General features: G+C 39.1%; 1 protein-coding gene across 2 annotated transcripts in view; it reads right to left on the bottom strand.

The window, feature by feature from the left end:
* LOC115895167 (putative uncharacterized SMG1-like protein) overlaps positions 1-11,556 on the bottom strand; it is a 34,949-nt gene that overhangs the window by 900 nt on the left and 22,493 nt on the right. The window contains exons 2-4 of one of the 2 annotated variants that reach the window (XM_030924398.1): positions 4,673-4,836; positions 3,941-4,096; positions 371-507 (exon numbers count right to left, since the gene is read on the bottom strand). In XM_030924398.1, the coding sequence (XP_030780258.1) occupies positions 371-507; positions 3,941-4,096; positions 4,673-4,836 (457 nt within the window). Of the gene's footprint in view, positions 1-370; positions 508-3,940; positions 4,097-4,672; positions 4,837-7,728; positions 7,942-11,556 lie in introns of those variants that run through there. The other variant, XM_030924399.1, reaches the window with a different exon arrangement.

Here is an 11,556-nt window from a genome sequence, read left to right as displayed (position 1 = left end):
GTTTATGACGGGCTGAAGTAAATTTTGGGTACTTGCCACCACTGCAATTCTTTGGGAATCACTGTAACAAAAAATGACCACACACCTCTGGAGACTCCAACAGCCAGAGAATATATGGTTTGAATCCACTCTTACCCAAAGAAGGAAGCTCCTTTTTACCTCTATTCTCTAAGCAGTTTCAAATTCGCTAGTTTACAAAAACTAATTGTATTCATTCATGCCTGCATCAAGAGTTTATGCCACTCCATAAGTCAAGACTCAGTTATTCAGTTATTCAGGCTTTCCCCATTCTTAAAGTATTCAAGGTAGCATTACCTACTTCATTATGGAAACACAAAAATCCTCATATTTCCAAACATACTATACTTACCAGCTTATTTTCTGGTTGCTGAATAAATTCTTTCAACTGCTTTACAGTAGCCAGTCTTCGGTCTCTGTCGTCTTCCCGGGTGATCCTCCGAAGAAGATTCGACAGTCGAGACTCATCAGAATAAGACATCGATCTCTCTGTGAATATATAAACATTCTGTTGTCTACTGAGTTTATAATAAATAAGCAAAGGAATTTTTAAATTTTTTAAATTAAAAATTATTTTAATAATAATTATTATGGTGGCTCACGCCTGTAATCCCAGCACTTTGGAAGGCGGGTACATCACCTGAGTCCAGGAGTTTAAGACCAGCCTGAGCAACATGGTGAAACCCTGTCTCCACAGACACACAAAAAATTACACAAACTAGCCAGGCAAGGTGGTGTGCACCTGTAGTCCCAGCTATTTGTGAGGCTTAGGCAGGAGAATCACTTGAGCCCGTGAGGCAGAGGTTGCAGTAAGCAGAGATTTGCACTTCAGCCTGGGTGACAGAGAAAGACCCTCTCTCAAAAATAAAATTACATCAAAAGTCACAGTCCCTTGGTCAATAAAAGCTCAGGGAATATAGGTCCTATCAATCTTTTGTTCATCTCTATATTCCAAACCCCGGCAGAGTGCCTGGCACATAACAGATCTTCAAAAAAATATTTGCTGAAGGAAATGAGAAATGAATAACCTTAGGCCAACTGAACACCTCATTCCAGAGGACTGGTTGACAGAGAAAAAAGAATGGCCTTAGTAACAACTTTCTTTGGATCTATTCCAAACTGTTTTCAACACGCAGGTAAAGAGCCTGGGTAGAGGTAAATTAAACAACTTCCAAGGGGTATGGATAAAGTCTCAATCGAGTAAAACCAGGATATAGGCTTCTACTTATCATCTAGGTATCCCACTGGAGGAAAGCCTCTTATTCACATTATCATCATTTCCCTGGGATGAAGGTTTGGGGAGCCATAATCACGTATTTAGTTCAACAAATGTCTAATTGTTATCTACCACATGCAAGGTACGCCTCCACTAGAAAGGTAGCAAACCACAACTTTTCTCCCCTTATTTTTTAATCACAAGAACAAGCAAACAATAGTGAACACTATTAGTATATTAAAAATGCCTTTAAAAACTAGATTTTTGCTGAGCAAGGTGGCTCTTGCCTGTAATTACCCAGCACTTTGGGAGACCAAGGTGGGCAGATCACTTGAGCCCAGGAGTTCGAGACCAGTCTGGGCAACATGGTAAAACCCCATCCCTACCAAAAACATAAAAATTAGCTGGACATAGTGGCACATCTCTGTAATCCCAGTTACTCGGGAGGCTGAGGTGGGAGGATCACTTTAGCCTGGGAAGCAAAGGTTGCAGTGAAATCACACTAGTGCATTCCAGCCTGGGTGACAGAGCGAGACTCTGTCTCAAAAAAACAAAACAAAGAACTAAATTTTTGCAATACGTTTTCAACTGTGCTATTTACCATAATTAGCCAATACATACATAAACAACAAATCACAAAGGGTCTGACAGTTTCATTTCTAAGGTATAAGAAAAAATTGATAATAAAAGAAACTACAAGGCTGGGCACGGTGGCTCACACCTGTAATCCCAGCACTTTGGGAGGCCAAGGAGGGCAGATCACGAGGTCAGCAGTTTGAGACCAGCCTGGCCAACATGATGGAACCTCATCTCTACTAAAGATACAAAAAATTAGCCAGGCATGGTGGCGCACTCCTATAATTCTAGCTACTCGGGAGGCTGAGGCAGGAGAATCACTTTAACCCGGGAGGTGGAAGTTGCAGTGAGCTGAGATTGTGCCACTGCACTCCAGCCTGGATGACAGGGCGAGACTCCGTCTCATAAATAAATAAATGACTACAAGGGGAACAACACACACTGGAGCCTTTTGGAGGGTGAGGGGTGGGAGGAGGGAGAGGATCAAGAGAAACAACCAATGGGTATCAGGCTTAATACCTGGGTGGTAAAATAATCTATACCACAAACCCTCATGACACAAGTTTACCTGTGTAACAAACCTGCACTTGTATCCTGAACTTAAAAGTTTAAAAAAAGAAAGAAAGAAACTACGATGTCTGAGAGAAGAATAGGATTTTTACAAATCCCTAGCCCAGAGTATTTCAACATGACAGATACCAAAAATGTCATCAACTTACCAGCAGAGAAATTAGGCTCTACTTACAATTCTGTCACTAGCAAACTATATGACCCTGAGCCTTTAAAGAAGAGGAATTGTACTGAATTAGCTTTAGAGTCGCTGTTTAGCTCCTATAGTATCATAAGTCTAAGGCTTCAAACACTTTATTCTAATAAACAGCATAGCCTTTGAATTCATTCCACTTGTGAAAACTTACAGAAAGAAATCAGTTTTTTAAAAGTTATATACCAACAATAAAAGCTACAGGCACAAAGGTTTTCACCAAGATACACGTAGCACACACACAGTATTTAAAAAAAAAAAAAAAAAATGTCAAAAACTAAATGTCCGAAAAGTAATTACATCTAACAAAGCCCATAAATCAGAAATGTGAATTTCATACTCAGCTTTACCGGTAAATTTCTCTTTAAGGAAAAAAATGATCATTACCTCTAATCCTCTGAACTTTCAAGGCACTCACCTATACAGTGAGGCTACGTCATAAGGCAGAAAAATGGTATCAGTGTACTTAACTTTAGAGAAGTGCCCACTCTAGGCAGGGCTGGTGGCTCAAGCCTGTAATCCCAGCACTTTGGGAGACTGAGATGGGCAGATCACTTGAGGTCAGGAGTTCAAGACCAGCCTGGCCAACACAGTGAAACCCTGTCTCCACTAAAAATGCAAAAATTAGCTGGGCGTGGTGGTGGGCACCTATAATCCCAGCTACTTGGGAGGCTGAGGCACGAGAATCACTTGAACCTGGGAGGTGGAGGGTGCAGTGAGCAGAGATTGCACCACTGCACTCCAGCCTGGGCAACAGAGCAAGACTCTGTCTCAAAAAAATATATATACTGAAAACAACAACAACAACCAAAAAAACAGAAAAGTACCCACTCTGGGGGACAGGGGAAGGGACAGCATCAGGAAGAATAGCTTAATGGATGCTGGGCTTAATACCTAGGTGATGGGATGATCTGTGTAGCAAACCACCATGGCACACGTTTACCTATGTAACAAACCTGTACATCCTGCACATGTACCCTGAACTTAAAAGAGAAAAAAAAAAAGAGAAGTATCCACTCTATACATACATCTATATCCTCCACAGGCCCAAGACTTCAAGGACTTGCTGTAGTAAGAGCCTACTATACACCATACATTAAATATCCATGATAATTGGGTAAACCCTTTCTGTAAGATCTTATCCAGTCTTCTAATGTTGTTTTAAGAGAATTCTCTCTTAAAATGCATTATAACCTTTCTAGTGGGAAATTAACAGTTCACAGGAAAAGAATGTAAACAATTTTTACCTGCACAGTAGACTAATCAACTCATGCCTGTGCAAGGCGTTAGTAAGAGATACCCAGGATAAGAGGAGATACAAGTCTTTGGAAGGTGTATGTGATTGGTCCCCGTTTTCCCAGCCTTACCCTGTGATTTCCTCACGTCTTTGGTGGCTAAAGCACGACTGCCATGCTGAACACTGGTGAACTCAGGGCTGGTCACATTGTTAACCCTCAGCTCTTGCCCCAACGACTTCCGACCGTAAGTATTTTCCCCCGATCCTCCATTGACACTGTAGCCACCTACAAACAGCAATGTTTACGTTATTTAAATATGATTGTTGGCTTCAATCAATTTCCTGATAGCTCAGGATCTTACCGCTCAATCTGCAGCTCAACCAGCCTTTGCTTCTCCTACCTTTTTCCTGTACTGTCTGCCTTGAAAATAATTTTGCTTTCTTTTAATACACCTTAGAAGTTAATTTTATTTTGATCCCTTCATTGGAAAATAAGCAGAGAAATGAAAACTATATTAAATCAAATTTTACACTTTGTTTAAAAACTTTCTTGAGGTTTAGAGACAGTAACCGGGAGGAATTTCAACCTTAGCTAAATATCTTTGAAAACAGAAACAAAAATAGTATTGTATCTTTTTTGTAAGAAAACTGCATTTATGAATTATGTATGGAAAAATATTTAAATTTTAAAAATAATAAAGTGGATAAACTTCCTATGAAGTTTTCAGAAATAACACTGCATTTGTTATTTATATTTTAAACATATTAGAAGAAAGCGAGAAAGTTGGGGGTATAGGAAGGCAGGAAGGTGAGATAGGTAGGGTCAAAAAACATGCTTGCAGCAATAAGAAAATATATATACCCTTTTCGTCATTCTGTATGTCAGCGTGGACTCTGGTATCATCGTGCCTTGGCCGAGACACAACAGCTGAATTTGAAGGTTGCAGTCCATAAGAGGAAGAACTACCTCTATCTCTGGATGAAGAATATTTTAAATTATCTGGGTCGGCTGATGCACTATCAGTTCTATAAAAAGAGAAAAGCACAAGATTAGAACTTCAAACAACATAAATAAATATTTCTTTATACAAGCCTCTCTTCTCCCAACTTTTACATTTAACCATTACTACTATACTTAGTAGAGTATGTACTATATATTATGTGTAAGCACTCAGCTGTCTAACAAGTCTTTCATTGGGAAGCGATTCTCAAAGGATGAAATGCCAACTTTTCAGTCTCTTCTACTGTTCTAAAGACCCATTCAGAAATATGAATAACTACTGGGATTAGGGTGACCTTGCTGGTTTTAGCATTGAAAGTCTCCTGTCCCAGGCAAAATGGGACAATTGGTCACTCTGGTCCAGAGTTTTCCTCACATGACTTGATAATAAGAATAATTCTTTCTAAATTCTCCCCCCTGGAGAGGGTTAATCAGTCAAAAAATTTCAGTCTTTCCTGTCATAAAAATAAAAAACACTGGCAGCATGTCAGGGAGGGGCAATGTCTTACCAAGTTATTTTCTAAGTACTGATTATGTTAAGGTACTGTAGTATTGAAGACCCTAATGAAGATGCCTTAATTGTAAAGAATAGCAATCAAAATTTTAAAAAGTAAAAAAGAAGACATTGTAAGGAAATAAAAGGTATCAGAAATCCAATAAAGCTCTATTGGAAAGTTGTAGTTCATAATCTATTTAAAATTTAGGTACTGTTTAGAGTAATACCTGATGTTTATTAGGAAACAAGTGGGGGTACAGCCAAGGGTAAAAGCGTGTCCTCATCTAAGTATCTGCTCTATGCTTCAACTGCCCCATAAGTAAAACAGAGCTGAGCTACAAGACTTCTTATGAGTGTTATTCTTCCAGCCATCAATCATAAACTATCAAGAAAGAAGGCCACAAATGATCTGTCGTAGCACATGAAAAATCCAAGTAAGTTCTTCCCCTACTGATTTTCTCCTGAGAGGAACAACTTTGAGAAAAAGAAAAGAAAGAAAATCAATTCTATGTTATTTACTACAAATGCTTTCTGAATCTTTTAGAACCTGAATCTTTGAGAAAAGTTCAGGACACTGGCAAGGCCAGAAACTAACCTATTCCTCTACACTTTGCCCCTCCCTCTATGGTGTAAAAGTGACAGCAGTGTCTGTATACTGTATATATTTCGTTTAGAGTTTATTAGTCTTTCCTTGTTCCCAAAAATACTAAATATAAAACTTTGCATGGGCTCAATGAGTTGGACACCTTCATCTGCACTTACTGCAATCACTGTTAATACAGAATGCAGACAAAAGGTCCAATTAAGCTTGGAAATCTAACTGGTACAAGTCATGAATTCTAAAGAATCTCAATCTGAAACTTCATGAAATTCATAACCTAGCATACTAAAATGACTAAGGCTCCATAAGGAGTATCTTCTAATATTCAGAGTTCACTTGTTCATAAAGCTAAGTACTTCAAATATAAGGGAAAATAAAATCTATGGAATTTCAAGAAAAATGTATGAGAATATTTTCTGAGTATACTAAGTCTATAAGCACTAAAATATAACTCAATGGACCATAACTTTTTTAAACTAATGAAAAGACATTCCTTATGTATCTAAAAATAACACATTTAACATGCATCTCTATAAATCATAGCATACCATTACTTTCTGAAAGGGGACTGAAACGTAAGAGAGCTTATAACCTTTTCTGACAGGGTTTGAACTTTATATGTATGCCACAGTAAGCTCTTATTAGATGAGGGAATAAAATAAGCACATGATTAATTCAGAAACACAAAGATAACTGAAGTCTGCCAATATTTAAACATACCTTCACTTCCTGCTTTCATCATGTTTACTTATCTCCTATACTACCTTTACTATTAAGAGTTAAATATCTGTATCATTTTCTGGTGACACAGTAGTAACATAAGGCAGCAGAGAATACAAGTTAAAAAAAGATCTGGGCTCAAATCCCAGCTCCAGCACTGAAAAGTATGTGTGCCTTTGCACAAATTACTTGATCTCCAAGCCTTGGTTGTCTCTTGCATAAAATGAGGATAATACATATCTAACATGCAAGGTTGTTGAGAGGCTTAAATAAGATAATGAATTATAAAGAAATGCTTAGTTTGCAGGGTATGTTAAAAGTTATTATGACTATAATACAAAATAAAGTTTCCAGTCTAAAACACAATGTACAAACAGTTCATGAGTATGTGAATATAATCAAAACAAGTTTTTACAGTCAATATAGAGCAACTTAAATACTTCACTAAGAAATCAGGTAATCTGTTGCTACCAACAAATCTGTTTCCAACTATGAAGCATCTGATTTCAAACTAAACTGTAAAAACCAGGGGCAGCTTCCCCATTGGTTAGAAATAAGGTTTCTAAATTCCATAAGTTATGAACACTGAGATTATTTTTTCCCAAAAAAAAAAAAAAAGTGTGTTTTCAGAAATATTTAAAAAAAAACAAAAACAAAAACTCACTGGAATAGAGCCACTGTTTCAGAAATACCTAAAAACTCCCTAGTTGCCAAATTATTTTAATACAAATTAATCAAAACATCTCCAACCAGAACTCAGGTTGTAAGCATTCTGAACCTAAAAGCACAAAATGGTTTAGCATTTATACAAAATTTCTAGTTTTATACAATCTTGACTTCTTAGGTTTCAGAAAATGTCAGCGCCAACGAGATCATCCCAGTCCAATAATAGAAATAAATAGAAAACTGCTAAAGAACAGAAATGAGCACTTAAAATGAGGCAATCAAAGCCACAAAATAGAAACTGCAGATTTGAACTCCAAGAGGCAGGCATAAATGTTAGGCTAGTTAGTTAGAAGAGCTGAAAGGGATATCATCTGCCAGAATTAGTGTCTCAATTTAGTGAAAAAAGAAAATCTATCTATTAAGTCTAAGAATCCTAGCAAGGATCCAAAAATACCTCTACAGCCCCTTTAATATTCTAAAAATATCATGGAGAGAAAAAAAAGAAATGCATAAATTTCCCCAAAACGATCAAACTGAAGTTAAAGCCTGATGTACATGCCACATGAGAGGTAAGTTTCTAAAGCTCATGACTCAAAAATCGCATACTGTATAATATGGAGCCTTTGTGATGTTTTGCATCAAGTCAATCTGTAAGACAGTAGTTACAATATTAGTGAAGACAGTAGGTTAAAACATTTGTTGTTCAAACATGGAGCAAATATCATTCATGAGTTAGGTGCTTTTAGTTGAACTACGGTCCCATTAGGGTTCATACATTAAAGCAAAAATTGAGGTGGAAAGCTACTCTGTGCCTTAGAGGATAAAGAGGCTTAATGTGGCAACCAAAAAAATTTTAGTACATAAGAGAATTTAAATGTTAACTATAACATACAAATCACATGCAAATATAGTTACCACTCATTTTAATTACCTATTCTCAATATACAGAAAAATGCCATAAATCTAGGAGGCCATTCGTTTCAAACAACCAGAATCCTCAGACCTCACATCAACAATCCACCAAGAGCTGGGGATAGTATCTCCTGACTAAATGTAGCCTTGCGGTCCAGTTGTTGTAAGTATTAGAGAGAAAAAGAGAGAGTCATCTCTGGAAAGTGTGAAGTCAGGGAATTCCCTACTAGGAAGCATTTCCATAAAGCACCCCAAAATGACTTGATGCAAACACCACATCTAGTGGTGTCACTGAAGTAAGCATCATATTACTTCAAATTGCTTTTACCTAGGTTTATTAAGGGATTTTGCTCTCATGGTGAGATCTAATTTGTAATGGATATAAACCAGGAAATGAGATTTGCACTAAAGCCAATGAAGTAGGAATGTACTTATTCTCTAAAGTAGCAAAGACAGTCTCACTGTCACAGAGCAGTTACAGGATATGCTGCTTTCCATACTAATGGTTAATACCACTTGAAAATGATTTACCCTTCAAAAATAAATTCAAGGTTATCCCCTGTAATGCCTCATACCTGGACTCAAACATGCTTTAATGAGAAGTAAAAGAAAGGGTGAAACCATGAATAACCCTGGGCCTTGTGTATATCATTACATTAGAAACACTGCTCTAAATATGAGTCTATGCTAAAACATTAATTGGAGAGGCTCAGGGAATTTATTATACAAATCTCTTCTCACAGAGAACTTTAAGTTCAAATTTAATAAAACAAAACAGAAGCATTCCATGTCAAAATCATGAGTATGCATCAGTTTTGCAATACTGAAATATTAAATTCATATAATTTCTTGGTAAAACTAGCTTAGCTACCTATTAAGTGTCTATAATAACCAAATCTTAATTATCCACTTACGGGTGATTTGTTTCCTTTTTTGAGACAGGGTCTCACTCTGTAACCCAGGCTGGAGTGCATTGGCATGACCATAGCTCACTGCAGCCTCGACCTCATGGGTTCAGCCTCTCAAACAACTGGGACCACAGGTGCACGTCACTCCACTTAGCTAATTTTTTATTTTTATGTTTTTGTAGAGACAGGTGTCTCATTATGTTGCTCAGGCTGCTCTCAAATTCCTGGACTCAAGCAATCCTCCCACCTCAGCCCAGCCTCCCAAAATGCTAGGATTAGAGGCATGAGTGACCACATCTGGACTGTCACCAATTTTTAATTGTCTGTCAACTAAACAGCCAATATAGACTGATAAAATATACTTAATTATTGTAAAATTGTGGAGAACTTTATCTTGACCAAGGAGAGGTCTGGCTTTTACCTGTGGATTCTGGAAGGTAATCTCTGAACTCCTGAAATGTCACGCCTAATAAGAGCATCCTGGCCAGGAGCAGTGGCTCACACCTGTAATCCCAGCACTTTGGGAAGCCAAGGCAGGAGGATCGCTTGAAGTCAGGATTTTGAGACCAGCCTGGCTAGCATGGTGTAATCTGTCTCTACTAAAAGTATAAAAATTAGCCAGGCATGTTGACGGGCACCTGTAATAATCCCAGCTACTCGGGAGGCTGAGGTTTCAGTGAGCTGAGATCGTGCCACTGCACTCCAGCCTGGGCAACAGAGAAAGACTATCTCCCCCCGAAAAAAAAGAGAGGGGGTGTGGTGGGAGGGAGGTGTCCTTGTTCATCTGGGGGGCTTCAGGCCACAGCAGAGTCTTAACAATGTGGCTTATGGTGGCAGCTTTGAGTCCCATGGATCAGCTTGACCTCCAGTGGGGCTGGAGACTAAGGTTAGCCACATGAGCATGCAACCATGGAACCCCGGTAAAAACTCTGAACATAAAAAATGGAGGGAGTTTCCCTGGTTGGCAATAATCCATGAGTACTGTCACACATCAGTGCCACCGGGAAGGTATCATTTTTCACAACTCTACAGGGAGAGGACAATTCGAAGCTCCAACATTTGGAACTTTCCTGAACTCTGCCCTATGCACCTCTACCCTTGGCTGATTCTAATCTGAATCCCTAAACTGCAATAAACTCTAACCGTGGGTATGAGAGCTTCCAATGAGTTCTCGCAAGTCCTCCTGGCAAATCATCCAACCTAAGCGTGGTCTTGGCCAGGCACAGTGGCCAAGCCTGTAATCCCAGCACTTTGGGAGGCCCAGGCAGGCAGATCGCTTGAGCTCGAGTTTGAGATCAGACTGGCAATATGACAATACTGTCTCTAAAAAATATAGAAAAATTAGCCAGGCAAGGTAGTATGCGCCCGTAGATCCAGCTACTCAGGTGGCTGAGGTAGGAGGATTGCTTGAACCTGGGAGGGAGGAGTCCAGGGCTGCAGTGAGCCGTGATCATGCCACTGCACTCTCGCCTGGGTGATAGAGAGAGGCCCTGTCTCAGAAAAACAAAAACAAAACAAAAAAAACACAGTGGTCTTGGGAACCCCCAAACTTGCAACTAGTATTAGAAGCAAGGGTCATCTTACGGACTGGACTCCCTCTTACTCTGCACTCATATTTAAAACCATTAAATATACTGTAGCTCAAAAACAGATGCTTGTCTGTTTGTTTTGAAACAGGGTCTCACTCTGTTGCCCAGTCTAGAGTGCAGAGGCCCAATCCAAGTTCAAGCAAACCTCCCACCTCAGCCTCCCAAGTAGCTGAGACCACAGGCTTACTCCACCATGCCCAGCTAACTTTTGTATTTTTTTTTTGTCCCATTCTCTACAACATTCCCAAAATGTTGCCAAGCTGGTCTCGCACTCCTGGGCTCAAGTGATCCACTCACCTCAGCCTCCCAAAGTGTTGGGATTGCAGGCATGAGCCACTGAACCCAGCCATAAATTTTGTTTTTTAATAACATTTCTAGCAAACATGATAAAGATTTGACTTCAGTGTTGCTTATTTCTCTTCCAAGGAACCTCTAATATTCTCTATTTTCAGACCTCCAATCAAATTAGCCAGAAGGAGCAAACAAAGCCAATAACTCCAGGAGGGCAACAGATCTGATTTTAATCTTTGTTTCACATGCACAATTGTCTTCAGAGAAACGCTGACAAAAGTATCCCCTCACCTCCATGCCCCAGTGCTCCTTTTCTCTGACTTCCAATGGCCTCTGATGCTCCCCATATTTCCCTTACCAGGTTTCTTTCCTTTCCAAAACACCTGTAAAACTTTCCACACCCTCTTCCTTCTCCCACCACTACTAGTGGATGACCTTACAGTTCAGCTTCATAAGAAACAGAAGCTATTTGACAGCACCCTCAGCAAGAGCTAACATTTTAGCTCCTAACAAGAGCTGGTGGCCAACTGATCCAAGCAGTTTACATATGTTCATCGTGTCAT

This window comes from Rhinopithecus roxellana, chromosome 20 (assembly GCF_007565055.1).
Source record: "Rhinopithecus roxellana isolate Shanxi Qingling chromosome 20, ASM756505v1, whole genome shotgun sequence".
NCBI classification, from domain to species: Eukaryota; Metazoa; Chordata; class Mammalia; order Primates; family Cercopithecidae; genus Rhinopithecus; species Rhinopithecus roxellana.
The sequence above is the reverse complement of the archived record's forward strand: the minus strand, read 5'-3'. Positions and strand labels throughout refer to the sequence as shown.